This window comes from Rhinopithecus bieti, unplaced genomic scaffold (genome assembly GCF_001698545.2).
Source record: "Rhinopithecus bieti isolate Rb0 unplaced genomic scaffold, ASM169854v2 scaffold_13674, whole genome shotgun sequence".
NCBI lineage: Eukaryota > Metazoa > Chordata > Mammalia > Primates > Cercopithecidae > Rhinopithecus > Rhinopithecus bieti.
Genome location: NW_016807649.1, coordinates 483,950 through 500,749, shown reverse-complemented (window position 1 = coordinate 500,749; position 16,800 = coordinate 483,950). Strand labels below are relative to the sequence as shown.

The following is a 16,800-nucleotide window of genomic DNA, read 5'->3' as shown; positions in this document are numbered from 1 at the left end:
TACACCATGGAATATTATGCAGCCATAAAAAAGGATGAGTTTGCATCCTTTGTAGGGACATGGATGCAGCTGGAAACCATCATTCTCAGCAAACTATCGCAAGAACAGAAAACCAAACACCACATGTTCTCACTCATAGGTGGGAACTGAACAATGAGATCACTTGGACTGGGGAAGGGGAACATCACACACCAGGGCCTATCATGGGAAGGGGGGAGGGGGGAGGGATTGCATTGGGAGTTATACCTGATGTAAATGACGAGTTGATGGGTGCTGACGAGTTCATGGGTGCAGCACACCAACATGGCACAAGTATACATATGTAACAAATCTGCACGTTATGCACATGTACCCTAGAACTTAAAGTATGATAATAATAATAATAATAATAATAATAATAATAAATCAATTGACCGTATACGTTAGGAGTTTCCTTTGGATGCTCAATTACATTCAATTGATCTCTATGTCTATCCTTATGTCAATACCACACAACCTTCATTACTATAGCCTTTTAGTAAGTTTTGAAATTAAGAAGTGTGAGTCCTCCAACTTTTCTCTTTTTCAAGACTGTCTTGGCTATACTGGTTCCCTTGCATTTCTATATGAATTTTATACACTGCAGCCTGGGCAACAGAGCAAGACTCCATCTCAAGAAAAAAGTCAGCTGGGATTTTAACAAGATTGCTTTGACTCTGTAGTTCAATTTGGAGAGTTATTGTCATTTTAAAAATATTGAGTCTTCCAATACCTAAACATAGGATGTCTCTCTGTTTATTTTGAGCTTCTCTAACTTCTTTCAAAATGTTTTATAAGTTTCAGTATATATCTTAAACTTGTTCTTTTTTTTTTTATTTTACTCTAACACCATTCAATGACTTTTGTTGAATTTATTTCAAGGCTTTAATCTTTTCGATGTTATTATAAATGGAATTGTTTTCTGAATTACTTTAAAAAAATTTTTAATCCTAGTATATAGAAATAAAATTGATTTTTATATATTGATCTTGTATCCTGAAGCATTACTGGACTTATTAGTTGTATTATTTTAGTGAATTCTGTTGTTTTTTCTCTATATAAAAATCATGTCATGAAGAGTTTGACTTCTTCCTTTCCAATCTGGATAACTTTTATTTCTTTTCCTAACCTAACTGCCTGGGTTAGTACCTCCAGGACAATGTTTAATAGCAGTGACAAGAGTGGACATCCTTGTCTTATTCCTGATCTTAATAGAAAAGTATTTAGTTTTTCACCATTAAGTATGATGTTAGCAGTGGATTTTTCTTTCTTCTTTTTCTTTTTTTCTTTCCTTTTTTTTTTTTTTTTTTTTTTTTTTTTTTTTTTTTTTTGTTTTTTGAGACGGAGTCTTGCTCTGTCGCCCAGGCTGGAGTGCAGTGGTGCAATCTCGGCTCACTGCAAGCTCCGCCTCCCAGGTTCACACCTTTCTCCTTCCTCAGCCTCTGGTGTAGCTGGGACTACAGGCACCAGCCACTGAACCCAGCTAAGTTTTCGTATTTTTAGTAGAGACGGAGTTTCACCGTGTTAGCCAGGATGGTCTCGATCTCTTGACCTAGTGATCTGCCCATCTCGGTCTCCCAAAGTGCTGGGATTACAGGCTTGAGACACTGCACCCGGCAGCAGTGAATTTTTCATAGATGCCCTTTATCAAGTTGAGGACATTTCCCTATACCCCTCATTTTATGAATGCTTTATCCTGAATGGGTGTTGGATTTTGTCGTATTTTTTCCATATCGATTGAAATGCTCTGATTTTGTTATTTAGCCTATTAAAATTGTGTATTATAATAATTGATAATTCATAGGGTAAACCAACCTTCCATTCTAGGATAAATCCCATTTAGTCATGGTTTATAATCCTTTTTATACATTGCTAGATTTGGTAGGCTAGTACTTTCTTGAAGGTTTTTGCATATATATTCATAAGAGATACTGGGGTATAGTTTTTTTTTTTATGATGTCTTTATCTGGTTTTGATATGAAGCTAAAATTTGTTTGGGAAATGTTTCCTCCTCTTTTATTTTCTGGAATATTTGTGAAGAATTTACGTAAAAATTTTTCTTTAAATGTTTGGTCAGATTCACCAGTGAAGCCATCTGAGCATGGACTCTTTTTGTGGGGATTATTTGGATTACTAATTCAATCTCTGTGTTGTTATAATTAAGATGTTCTATTGCTCCTTAAATTAGTTTCAGTAATTTGTGCTTTTCTAGGACGTTGTCCCTTTCATCTAAGCTATCTAATTTGTTGACACATCATTATTCTCTTACAACCCTTTTTATTTGTATAGTGTCAGTAGTCCTCACTTTCAGTCTTTATTTTAGTTGAGTCTATTCTCCTTTTTTGCTTAGTCCATCTAGCTAAACATTTATCAATTCTGTTTATCTTTTTCAGAGACATAACTTGTGTTTTTGTTGATTTTCTTATTTTTCTATTCTCAATTTCAGTACTTCCTACTGTAATCCTTATTATTTTCTGCCTTCTGCTAGCTTTGGGGTTAGATTGCTCTTCTTTTTCTAGTTTTCTAAAATTAAAGGCTAGGTTATTGATTTCAGAACTTCTTTTTTTAAAAAAGATAGACATTTACAACTATAAATTTTCCCCTAAGTACTGCTTTTGCAGCATCCTGTAAGTTTTGGCATGCTGGGTTTTCATTTTTATTTATCTCAAATTATTCTCTAATTTTCTTTGACTTAATTTTCTTCTTTGACTTATTGGTTATTTAAGAATGTTTTGTTTAATTTCTACATATTTGTGAATTTCCCAAATTTCTGTTGTTAAAATTTAATCCCACTGTGATGGAAAAAAATACTGTGTAAAATTTCAATCCTTGAATTTGAGACTTGTTTCATTGCCTGAATGATGGTCTCTCTTGGAGAATGTACCAGATGCACTTGAGAAGAATGTGTATTCCGCTATTTTTAGGAGTATTCCATAGGTGTCTCTTAGATCTAGTGTTGTTCAAGTCTTCGATATTCTTGCTGATTTTCTTCTGAGTGTTTCATTCATTATTGAACATGACCTGGGCCTGGCGCGGTGGCTCACGCCTGTAATCCCAGCACTTTGGGAGGCCGAGGTGGGCGGATCATGAGGTCAGGAGATCGAGACCATCCTGGCTAACACGGTGAAATCCGTCTCTACTAAAAACACAAAAAATTAGCCAGGCATGGTGGTGGGCGCCTGTAGTCCCAGCTGCTTGGGAGGCTGAGGCAGGAGAATGGCCTGAACCTGGGAGGCGGAGCTTGCAGTGAGCCGAAATTGCGCCCCTCCATTCCAGCCTGGGTGACAGAGGGAGACTCCATCTCAAAAAAGAAAAAAGAAAATGACCTATTGAGGTCTCTAATTATTATTGTGAAATTATCTATTTCTCCCTTGAGATATGTCCATTTTCCCTTTATGTATTTGGGCTCTATCATTAGATGAATATATATTTATAATTATTACATCTTCCGAACCGGTTAACCCTTTTATCATTATAATATATCCCTCTTTATCTCTGCTAATAGTTTTTATCTTAAAGTCTACTTCATCTAATACCAGTAAAGTCACCTCAGCTCACTATGGTTCCATTTGCATGGTGTATCTTTTTAAAACCTTTTACATTCACCTATATGTATCTTTGAATTTAAAGAGTATCTTTTGTAGACAGCAAGCATATAGTTGGAACTTGTTTGGGGTTAAAAGAAATACTGTCGACAATCTCTACCTTCTGATTGGATTGTTTAATCCAGTCACACCTAATGTTATTGTTATGTGGTTGTATTTATGTCTGTCATATCCAGTCATACCTAATGTTATTGTTATATGGTTGTATTTATGTCTGTCATTTTTCCTGTATTTTAAAAATTTATTTTGTTTTCTGTATGTCTCATGACTATTTTGTTCCTCTGTTCTTTCACTATCTTCTTTTGTATTAAGTAGGTTTTGTCAAGTGTAACATCTTTAATTCCTTTAATAATTTTTTGAACTACATTTTTTGGTTATTTTCTTAGTAATAACTCTAGGGGCTACAATATATATTTTAACTCATCAGAATCTACTGCAGATGTATACAAACTTAATTCCACTAAGATATAAAAGCTTTACTTCTATATAGTTCCAGTCCCTTCCCCAACATTTAGTGCTGTTTTTTGTTGTTCATATTATGTCTACGTATGTTACAAATACCATATGTTATAATTATTGCTTTATATATTATATTTTAAAGAAGTTAATAGGAGAATACAAACATCCTTAAAGATATTTCTGTCTTACCCATCTAAATACACATATATATCTGTAAGAATACATCTATATAGGAATATAGCTGTAGAAATATGTTCTTTCTTATTTACCATTTCTGGTTCTCTTCATTTGTTTCTATGGATTTGAGTTACTATCTGCTGTTATTTTTTTATTCAAATACAGCTTTTTTCCATCCCCCTCTGTTGTGTTTATTGTCAATTATATCTATATGTTATAAGCCCAATAAAATGTTATAGATATTATTTTATGAAATTGTCTTTAATCAGTTAATAGAAGAAAGGGCAAGAAATATTTAATTATACTGTCTTGTAACGTTAGCTACATACTATTGTTACTGTAACTCTTTATTTGTAAGGATTTGAATTACTATTTTGTGTCTCTTCCTTTCGCCTGAAGAACTTCCCTTTATTATTTTTTGTAAGGCAGGACTACTACCAATAAATTCTCTCAGTTTTTCTTTATCTCAGAATGTCTTTTTTTAACCTTTGTTTTTGAAAGATAACTTGGCTGGATATATAATTCTTTTTTGGTAGCTTTTTTTCTTCAATTCTTTAAATGTCATTTACTTCCTTCTGACCTCCATTGTTTCTAATGACATGCCAGCTGTCAGTCTTATTATGGTTCCCTTCTATGTAATGCCTTTTTTTTTAACTGCTTTCAAGACTTTATTTTTATTTTCATGTTCAGGTTTTTGACTATGATATATCTGGAGGTGGATGTTTTTCCACCTGTACTACTTAGAATTCAATGAACTTCTTGAATGTAGTATTTTCCTACAAATTTGTAGAAATTTTAGTTATTTTTTTTTCTATATTTTTTTGCATATTTTTCTTTTTCTCTATCCTCTCTTGTTTTTAGAGACAGGTCTCACTCTCTTATCCAGGCTGGAGTGCAGTGTCTGTTCTTTCCTTCTGGTACTCTCAAAATGTGTATGTTGATGTGTTTAATGGCATATCACATTTCTCTGAGGCACTGTTAATTTTTCTCTTTTTTTTTTTTTTTTTTTTGCCTGCTTTCCTTTAGTTCTTTGAACATGTTTACAATCATTGCTTTGAGTTTTTTTTTTTTTTAGACAGAGTCTCACTCTGTCGCCAGGCTGGAGTGGCAGATGGCGTGGGATCTCACCTCACTGCAACCTCCGCCTCCCGGGTTCAAGTGATTCTCCTGCCTCAGCCTCTCAAGTAGCTGAGACTGCAGGCACATGACAGCACACCCAGCTAATTTTTGTATTTTTAGTAGAGACAGGGTTTCACCATATTGGCCAGGATGGTCTCGATCTCTTGACTTCATGATCTACCTGCCTTGACCTCCCAAAGTGCTGGAATTACAGGAGTGAGCCACCGCACCCGTCCAAATTTTTTACATGATAATTCCAACATCTTTATGTGATAAGGCCCCCTAAAATGTAGTTTCTCCTGCTTGCTGTTTTTCCTAAGTATAGGTCACACTTTTCATGTTTCTTTGCATGACTCACAGTTTTTTGTTGAAAACAACGTTTTAGGTAAAATATTGTAGCAACTGTGGATACTGACTCCATCCACCCATCCTGGGTTTGTGGTTATGAGTTTGATCATTTGTTTATCTGTTTGGTGATTTAACTGGACTAATTCTGTGAAGTCTGTTTCCCCCACAGCCTGTAGCCTCTGATATCTCTGCTCTGACTTTTTACTTGCAGTTATCTTTTAGCTTGGCTTCCCATGGATCACTCCTTGGTCAACATAAGCCATTTTGTGGTAATTTTTACCTTCTACTGTCAAATATGTATGTAGATTGAAGACTGCTTTTGTAATTCAGGAAGTTTTGTGGTTTTGCTCTGGATTTAGCTAGAGACTGGTAGCTTGGAAGTTTTGTCACCAGTCTCTCCTCAGAGGGTGCAGCCTTCAGCATACACAGTCTTCTAGACCCAGCTATGAGTATATTTTATTTTACAGTGGATAGAATAGATTATTTTCCCGTCAGTGATGCATCAAAGGTTGTACTATACTTATGTCCCTGAGTCAGTAAGGCATCAGCTCTTTGCTAATCAGTCTGAATGTGGCTTGGGGAATACTTACAAGTCTGCATTACATCTTACCCTGATTGGTACTGAGTAGGCAGAGCCTGTGCATAAACACAGCCATCCAGACCCCAGGGATGAGTGTGCTCTTAGTGGGTCACTTTAGCTGTATGTTCCCTGCTTCTCTCTATTAAACTTCTGGCTGGTCCTCTTTGTTTCTTTGTTACTGTTAGTTTTATGCAGCTATTAACCTTCTAATTGTTCACGAACAAAAAAATAATTTCTGCCTTACAGCCATAAATATAACTGTAATTTGTACTTTTCTTACTTTTACAAAGTGACTGGAAAATGAAAGATTAGCCACTGAGTGGACACCCTAAATCAGGGGTTGGCAAAGTTTTTCAGTAGAGGGACAGAGAGTAAATACTTTAGGCTTTGCAACTCATATGGTCTCTTGCAACTACTCATCTCTGTCATTATAGCACAAGAGCACCCAGAGTTAACACATAAATGAATGAGTGTGGCTGTGTTTCAATAAAGCATTACAGTTGACCCTTGAACAATGTGGGAGTTAGGGGTGCCAACCCACCATGCAAAAATCCCATTGTAACTTTTGACTTCCCAAAAACTTAATAACTAATAGCCTACTTATAGAAAAAATAATTTTGAAATAAGGTATTTATTGCAATGCATATTTAAATAAACCTTGCTACTTCCAATTGAATATTAATGTATTGAATTGCTGATAGTACCTTCAAGTTTTCTTCATTGCTGTTTGTTAAATTAGCCTACCTTTATGCCTTGAAAGTATTATATTTTCAGCTTAGACTAAACTTTGTAAGTTTTGGATTTTCTTGATTTTGTTAACTGTAGATATCGTGTTGAAGGGATAATTCCAGAATCAGCAGCTAAACTATCTGATTTCCTCTACCAAACTGGAGAGAGAGTTACATGGGATAAATCATTGCAAGTATACGATATAGTACACAGGATTGATTCGGTAATTTGTTGTTTAATACTGGACTTTTAGAACATTAATATATTTTTAGTTTATACCTTAGTGAGTTGAGTTTATTAAAACTATGTTATGTCGACACAGTATTTTATAGTTTCAAATTGACTTGAAGTCTTTAGAAAAGCTTTAAAACTTCCCTGCTTTCCAAGAGTTTAATTCCAATTAGCTTTATTCTGCTTGCAAATGCATTATTACATTTTGAACTGGTAACCTCTCTTGCAATGTGTGCCATTTGTTATAAGGGAACAGAACTCAGGGATTCACCTCCATTACATGGAAAACAAAGGTTAAGTATGCCTTATTGATGGGAAGTCTGTAGATTTATTTTAGTCATATTACATTAGATATTAGGAAACTTACAATCATGGCAGAAGGTGAAGGGAAAGTAAGCACATTTTACCATGACAGAGCAGGAGACAGGGGGAGCAAATGGGGAGATGCCACACATTTTTAAACCATCAGACCTCATGAGAACTCACTCACTATCATGAGAACAGGAACAATGCAGACACATACCATAAGGACTTAAAGAACAAATGGCATATAATGTTTAAGAGTAGGTGTATGAGTCCGTTCTCATACTGCTATGAAGAAATACCCAAGACCGGGTAATTTATAAAGGAAATATGTTTAATTGACACACAGTTCCACATTGCTGGGGAGGCCTCAGGAAACTTATAGTCATGACAGAAGGCAAAGGAGAAGCAGGCACCTTCTTCACCAAGCAGCAGGAGGGAAACCACCCCTATGATCCAATTATCTCCACCTGGTCCTGCCCTTGACATGTGGGGATTACAATTCAAGGTGGGATTTGGTTGGGGACACAGAACCAAACCACATCAGTAAAGATAAAGTAAGGAAATAACATTATATAGAAGGTTGAAGTTTAGGAACACTCAAATACATTATCTCAGTTAAATAGATACAAAGAGAGAGAATAAAAACAAAGAGAAAATAAAGGTAACTGGAGTAGAAAGTTGAGAGAAGAGAGAATGTGAGAGGAAAGTATGGTTTAGAGAGAGACAGAAGAAAGGATCAGTATGAGGTAAGGGCAGAATGAAAGCTCAGGATGAGAAAAAATGAATGAAATGACAGGAATAATGATACATGGCAAAAAGAGGTTGCATTAGTCTGTTTTCACACTGCTATAAGTAACTGCCTGAGACTGGGTAATTTATGAAGAGAAAAGGTTTACTTGATTCAGTTCTTTTTTTTTTTTTTTTCTGAGACGGAATCTTGCTCAGTTGCCCAGGCTGGAGTGCAGTAGGGCGGTCTCGTCTCACTGCAAGCTCCACCTCCCAGGTTTGCCATTCTCCTGCCTCAGCCTCCCGAGTAGCTGGGACTACAGGCGCCTGCCACCACACCTGGCTAATTGGTGTGTGTGTGTGTGTGTATTTTTAGTAGAGACGGAGTTTAATCATGCTAGCCAGGATGGTCTTGATCTCCTGACCTCGTGATCCATCCGCCTCGGCCTCCCAAAGTGCTTGGAATACAGGCATGAGCCACTGCGCCTGGCTGACCCACAGTTCTATAGGCTTCACAGGAAGCATGACTGGGAGGCCTCAGGAAATTTACAATCATGGCAGAAGGTGAAGGGGAACACCTTGGCATGAGGTAACAGGTAATTCTTCTGTTACCATGGCAGAACAGGAGAGAGAGGGAACTAAGGGGGAGGTACCACACACTTTTAAACCATCAGATCTCATGAGAACTCACTCATTCATGAGAACAGCAATTGGGAAGTCTGCCCCATGATCCAATCACCTCCCACCAGGCTGATCCTCCAATTCAACATGGACACAAATTCAAATCATATCACAAGTAGAAACAAGGATGAAGAAGTGGGATAAGTGATTCCAAACTTTGGTCCAGCACACTATAGATATCTCATTTATTTATTAAGCCATTGTAAAAATAACCACCTGGGACTGAGTGCAGTGGCTAACACCTGTAATCCCAGAACTTTGGGAGGCAGAGGCGGGTGGGTCACCTGAGGTCAGCAGTTCAAGACCAGCCTAGCTAACATGGTGACCCTGATTCTACTAAAAATACAAAAAATTAGCCAGGCGTGGTGACATGTGCCTGTGACCCCAGCTATTTGGGAGGCTGAGGCAGGAGAATCGCTTGAACTCAGGAGGCGGAGATTGCAGTGAGCCAAGATCATACCATCACACTCCAACTTGGGCAACAAGAATGAAACCCCATCTCAAAAACAAATAAATAAATAAATAACCAACTGGAGGGATGGAGGGATGATTCTCCTCTCTTCCAGTAATATGTCCATTCCAGTTGTTTGTGTTTTCTCCGTCTTAGGAAACCTGTTTCTGGGGGAATCCTGACTTTGTTCCAAACTCTCCCAGACTGATGTTTATGTTCTTTTGAATAATTAATTCACTTCACAAATATTTCACACTTCACAAATACTTTTTGAGCAGCTATTGTGAACTCCATACTGTTTCAGTTCACTAGGGACACATAAGGGAAGAAGACAGAAATTGTCCCTGCTTTCACAAAACTTATATTCTCATCAGAAGAGACATAATAAACAAACAATTTTTTAAAACTTATCGGATAATGAAGGCTAGGATTGGTAAGAATAAGTGTTATGAAGGATAATAGTATAGGCAATAACCAGGAGAAGTTAATTTATAGCTAGAGAATTGGGAAAGGCCTCTCTGAGTGAGAGACATTAGAAACCTGGGTAACCAAATGGAGGCTGGGGAGATAGACATGCAAAGATCTGGGAGAGAGTAGCAGACACAGGGGAAAGCAAATACAGAGGCCTTGAGGTGGAAAGAGTTTGGCAGTGTTTAATCAGGAGATAAACAAGATCTGTGGGGTTTGACCACACAAAGCAAGGAGAAGAGTTGTTAAGAGGTGAGAGGTTAGGCTGGGATCAGATTCTGCTAAAGTATCAAAGGTCAGGGGGAGAAGTTTTGCTATACATTCAGTGGGAAGCCATTGGTGTGTTTTAAGCAGGGAAGAGACTGATTTGATTTATACTTTTAAGAGACAGCTGCTGAAAGAAGCATGGATTACAAGGGGGTAAAAATGAAATCAGCAAAAACAGTTATGAGGCTATGAGAGTAATCTAAATGAGACATCATGGTGGCTTGTGCTAGGGTTGTAGACATGGAGAGGGAGGTAAGTCAGGAAACCCAAAGATACAGAGATAGAGTCAGTAGGGCTTACTGATGCAGGGAGAGAGGAATCAGATAAGTCTTCTAAAACTGGATTGTGGTGAAATTGCACAAATAAATTTCCTTTGGGAAATTAATTGAACTATATATTTAAAATAGGTGAATTCATGTATGTATATTATACTCAAGCTGTTTTAAAATGAGTCCTAGATTTTGGCTAATAGTAGCTTTATTTAAAAGAGATGAGAAATGTGAATGATGGAATAAAACTAACTTTTATGATTTTCACAAATGATTGCATTTGTAAAATTTCAGATCACTAGGCCTTTAGTTCTTTAAGTCTCCAACCTGTATTTCATTTATCAAACAAAAATAAGTAAATAAATAAATAAATGTCCCACATATCTGCCATCAAATTATCATTTATTTAGAACTCCGTAATTTTACCTACTTTTATTAAACTCATCTTAAAATCTAGGAGAGAAGAGTTGTAGAAAAGCCCATGAAGGTAAATCTGTTTCATCTTGCAGAAAGTCCTTGATCTTCATCTTGTAAATCAGTTTTATTTTGTAGAGAGGAAGTGCCTATCCACAAAAAACACATGTCCATGATCTTCTTGGGATTTGAACATTCAATTTGAGAACCACTGGGCATCACAAATGAAAATCCAAAAATCTAACTATTTCATTCATCGTTTTATAATACTAATCATACAGTTCGATTAGCACTTCAGATATTTCTATTGTTGTTTCAATTCATATGGTATAATAGAAAGAATACTAGATGTGACATCCAAAAACCTGAAAACAAATTCAGAGAGATTTTGTGACTTACTCAAGGATAATGCAGCCAATATGTGGTAGAACCAGGACTTGTACCTGGTCTCCTAATTCTAAATTAGAATTATTTTCCCTTTCTGTAAAGATTTATAGTATTCATCTCCAGGAGTATGTTTTATTTACTTATTTATTTTTATAATTATTATTCTTTTTAGAGATAGGGTCTCACTCTGTTGCCCAGGCTAGTGTGCAGTGTTGTGATCAAAGCTCACTCTAGCCTCGAACTCCTGGGCTCAAGCGATCGTCCTACCTAAGCCTCCCAAGTAGCTGGAATTACAGGCATGTGCCACCATGCCTGTTCAAGGATGTGTCTTAACTGCCTCTTCTTCAACCTACTGGTGAGGGAGAGAGTCCCACTCTAGGGTTATGGGGATGGTCAAACACATAATACCCACCAATGGACAAGTGAGGTAGACTGAAGTTTATTAATCATTGATCACAGACCAAGAAGGGAGAACAAACTATGCAACACAGGGCAACATGGGAACAGAGTGAACACCTAGGGGCTGTGGGAGGCAGCCTTTGTGTCAACAGGGTAGGGTGAGCCCCAGTTCCTGCAGAAGAATGTGATTGTCTTGTTTGAATGATTCCATTGGCCAGCAGGGAACTGAGACCACTAAACAGGGATAAACAGTAACCGTGCTGGTCCTATTGAGAAGGAGGATTGTTTGGCTAGGGGATCTTATCTGCAAGAATGAAGAGGGAAAGGAATGTGTAGTTAGGCCATTCAAGACCAACATTGGTCTTTAATTTTAGACCTTACACCACAGGGTGCTACATCAATGTATTTTTCAGAATATATTACTTAACCTATGTGGAGTAGCAGAAATAGTGCTATATGGGGAATCAGGAAACCTGAGTTCTATTTCTTTACTTATCTCTAGTTTGTGAATGTGATTTAATCTGTTAGGCTTCAATTTCTCCATCTAAAAATGGAAACAGTAGATGATCTCAAGATTGCTTCTTGAATTTTCTACACTCCTAGTTTTAATGCTCCTTTAACACTCAAAATCCAAGCTGATTTGGTGATGAGGTCTTAAAATTTCAAAGCCCTGCTTTTTCCAAATGGAGGTCAATCATATGCAATAAAGTTTGGGAGGGAAACAATGCAGAGAATAGATATTAAATAATGGTTGTTTTCTTTATGGTTTGATTTGTTGCAGGACACATTCATATGTCATACCATTACACAAAGTTTTGCCATGGGCTCCATTTCCCCTCGAGACTTTATCGACTTAGTGTACATCAAGCGCTATGAAGGAAATATGAACATTATCAGTTGTAAGTTGAAGCATTTTGCCCATATCTTGGAATTACTATGAACCATTAATAAATGTTTTCCCTTTATTCACAGCTTCAAATAAATTATATTTATAATTATTTCCTTTTTAAGTTTACTCAGTGGGATCAACAAGTACACATATCATGTAGATATGCCTAGTGACACTCCGAACGTGCCATTTACATAATGGTCAATGTTTACAACATCTCTTAGACTTTTGTAGCATATATCATGTAGCAGTGAATATAGATAGATACTTGTAGCCTAAAACTTCAAGTATACCTTTTTAAAATACGAAGAAACAAAATTGTTAGATATAATTTTATATTTGAATTGCTTATAATGAGCATATCCAGTAACTGATAAAACTGTTAAAGAAATTTCCACTAGATGGCTCTTTACATAAATGTGCTTTTATTTCTTTTAGAAACTGCAGGTTTTGATATATCCCTATCCCCACTTCCAAATGTGTCACTCTGTAAAATGCAAATGTGTAATTTTCTAACTTGCATTATTGATCAAAACATACCATTCCATACCATGAGGATCTATGGACTCAGATAACTTAAGATAACTCATGGTGAAGGAACTTTGGTAGCACAGTGGCATAGAGCCCGTTTTTCTCTATAATTTGAATTAATTTCACTATTCCTACTTGGGACCAAGGACAATTACATTTTGTTAACTATTATTTCCTAGCAAGATTTCAGTTCCTTCGAGATGTCTTTAGTACTCTACTTTTCAGAGTCCAGACTGTGTCGTAGCACTCATTCAAATCCAGTTAGCTCTTTCTTCACCATACCACTAAGGGCTGATGTTCATAATGTTCATATATGTTTAGTTGTCTCATTTTTGAAATGAGGGCACATATAATGTATTCATGGCCTACAACATAAAATAATCTGTCTAAACAGATCATACATCTGTTATTTTCCACATTTTGAAAGCAGACCATTTCTATATAATTATTAGTGATCAGAGGGAAGCTAAAAAAGAAGTAGAGATTAAAATCAACAACTAGAGGTAATCAACCACGTGGTGCACAAATCACTATTGAATTTGCTTTAAAAGTTTCCATTGAATGAATTTTCGATCAGTACTCACAGTTTTCTTAACATTCCTTTTTTTATCCTACCCTGTACCTTGCTATAAGCTAAATATTTTGCTTGCATTATCTCACTAGTGAGGAAACTGAAGTTCATGGAAATTCAGCAGTTAAGAAATTAAGTTACATAGCTAATAAGCAGGTAACCCAGAATTAAAACTCAGTTCTTTCTGATTTTCCAAAATAAGTGCTAACTACCACACCATATGCTTCATAAAAGACCCATACCTGTTTGTAGACTACAACAGATTTTTTTTAAAAGAAGACAAGCAGAATTTCCATATTTCAAACAGAGAAAAAATCTTTTATAATAACATCACTTCTGGCAGTACTATTATAGGCTCTGTCAAGATAATGATATAAGTCATAAAAATGGAAAATTTATTCAACAACTCTAGTCTCCCAAGTTAGTGTTTTACATTGTATTTCCCATGGAATTGATTTGCTTATGTTAAAATCATATCAGAAAATCCATCTTCTCTGATAAGAGCAGGATTCAGTTGCACAGAATAAACAAATATATGTTTTAAAATATTTTTAGAAAGAGTATATATATTATCATAAATTAAATAATAAACCAACCCCCTCTGCATTCACATAGAATACAGATAATATGTTGCATAATTCTAAAATAAACTCTACTGATTTTCAGTTAGAGTTTGAAGTTAGTTACAGGGAATTGCAGAGGGGAGCATTTTAAAATATCGTAATTGACAGACCATCTAACCGCTTCAAATATTTTACTTAAAAAAAAAAAAAAAAAAAACATGATTAACACAAAAATCTATGAACCCAGGACCCTAGCAGAACAGTTTTCACCCAAAGCCAGTTAACGGTCTTCACTCAAACCCAGTGAGATTTAAGTTAGTTATAGGCATTAACTATTTTCTGAGATTTGAGCTATCTTTTGCTTCAAATCTCAGAAAATAGTTCAGTGATACTTTTAACCATTTTTCTTGTATACAGAAGTTGACAGCATCTTTAGAAATACTAGCAGGAAAAAATTTATGAAGACAATAGTGCTGATACTGGTATTTTCTCAATTTTGGCTTCATATGTGCAAATAAACATTCACATATATAAAACTAACGTTAATGCTATTAACCAACTTAAATGCTATATTGTATATTTTTAAAAATATGCTGCTGGAAATAATTTTTCCTCTTTGTGAAATAGGTTTCATTTTAATTTTTTAAAATCTCTTAGCTAAAAGTGTGGATTTTCCAGAATATCCTCCATCTTCAAATTATATCCGTGGTTATAACCATCCTTGTGGCTTTGTATGTTCACCAATGAAAGAGTAAGTGTTATTTGCACTTATTTATTTTAACAGGTTTTTTAGTTCAACTTGTGATTTAGTTCAAGATTCCTAGCTCATCCGTAGAAATATGTACCAGCATATTCTGTTGGGGGAAAAAAAAAAACTACCCCTAAATATGATTTTTAAAATAACGTCATATAATCATTTTCATTTTAAGTATAATCAGAATGGATACTTCCCTATAAAGTATAATCTGAGGTTTCTGAGAACAATCAAACACACACAAACATTCCCAGCAGTTAAGCTTCCTTGATGTTTTCTATTTCTCCATTAGAGTCATTTCTGTAAATTATTAAGGAACTTTTATGAATTAAAAATAAACTTTCCTAGAATTATAACACACATTTATCAGTAATGAATGCTTTACTTTGAATGAATTCTTCCCAATGGACTACTTACTAAGAGCAGATACCTGCAAAATGAGATCCAGTAGGTACATTCAGATAAAAGAAAAGCTGAAGAAATCAGAGATGAGTCACTGCCTAAAGGTGGCCTTGGGATAAAACGGCAGCATAAAATATACATATTTTGTAAAAGCATATACTCTAATTCAATGTATATCATTTCATAAGTTCCTTAAGTTTTAATGTTTGCTAAATGATTTTTTTTATTAAGTAAAAGATATTGGCACATGAAAACAGATGCATTGGTTAGATATAAGTGTTTCAGTACAAGAAAAAAAAGTATGTGAATGAAGCCCAAATGAAATTAAATTTTGGACCTGTATTCCTTAACATTTCCTCTACTGAACTGGAAAACTAAAAAACCTCACAATTATTCACGTTAATGTACAGGATTGTTGATATAGATAATAACAACAATGTGTGGTCTTTCTACCCATTTGTCAATTTTGAATCTATGGCCAAGATTTTATTCTCCATAGCAAGAGAAAACAAAACAAATGAAGGGTAATTACACCAATTCAGCAAGGTAATCAACCGCTGGCATGGACTATAGTTGGAAAATTTTACACCTTAAAGCGTGCTTCACTGGCCAAGTCCCCTTCTTGCACCTTGTCAATGCAGAAGTGCACTCCAGTAAATATTAGAAAGGCTTTCTTATGTGTGTAAAACCATTGTAAACACAAAGAAAGATTTAAGACCATACGAACTACTAGTAAGGACAGCAGTTCCCATTTATCCATGGAGATATGTTCCATGACCCCAAGTAAATGTCTAAACCCATGGATAGTACCAAACCCTATGTATACACCATGGTTTTTTGATCTCATAATCAAGGAGGTTACTAAGTGACTAATGGGTGGGTGGCCTATACAGCCTGAATACGCTGGTAAAGGGATGATTTCACATCCTGGGTGGGACAGAGCAGGATGGTGTAAGATTTCATCACACTACTCAGAACAATGTGCAATTTAAGGCTTATGAATTTTTCTTATTTCTGGAATGGGTTGACCTTAGGTAAATGAAACTGCAGAAAGTGAAACAGAGGATAAGAGGGAACTACTCTGTTCTCAATCTAGCCATTTGAGGCACTGTAAAAATAGTCTAAACCTTGCATGGAGAAAAGTGTAAGAAAATGGACACTCACAGTATTTGTTGGAATGGTAGTCTTCCTTGAAAATTTTATACATCTATATTCTCCCTTGCACATTTTAAGTTGACATTAAAGTTTTCATAGGGATTACACTGATGAAAAGTAAATTACACTGATGAAAAGTACAATTCCTAGCATGTGCTAAACATTGACTTTTTTAAAAAAATGGTTATATCATCCTTATAAACATATTCAGTAGATTATAAATACTATAACTTGAAACCCACCATTAAATTATCCACTTTAAAATAAATACAATTTTAACAGTCAGAAAATTTACATCATT

General features: G+C 35.6%; 1 protein-coding gene across 5 annotated transcripts in view; it reads left to right on the top strand.

The window, feature by feature from the left end:
* The window catches only part of STARD6 (StAR related lipid transfer domain containing 6), a 42,605-nt gene that overhangs the window by 22,810 nt on the left and 2,995 nt on the right, over positions 1-16,800 (top strand). For all 5 annotated transcript variants that reach the window (XR_001887489.1, XR_001887490.1, XR_001887492.1 and 2 more), the window contains 3 exons: positions 7,132-7,258; positions 12,416-12,533; positions 14,846-14,939. Coding sequence is in view for 1 of the 5 variants with exons in the window: in XM_017882992.1 (XP_017738481.1) it covers positions 7,132-7,258; positions 12,416-12,533; positions 14,846-14,939 (339 nt within the window). In the remaining 4 variants the exon portion in view is untranslated. The remainder of the gene's footprint in view (positions 1-7,131; positions 7,259-12,415; positions 12,534-14,845; positions 14,940-16,800) is intronic.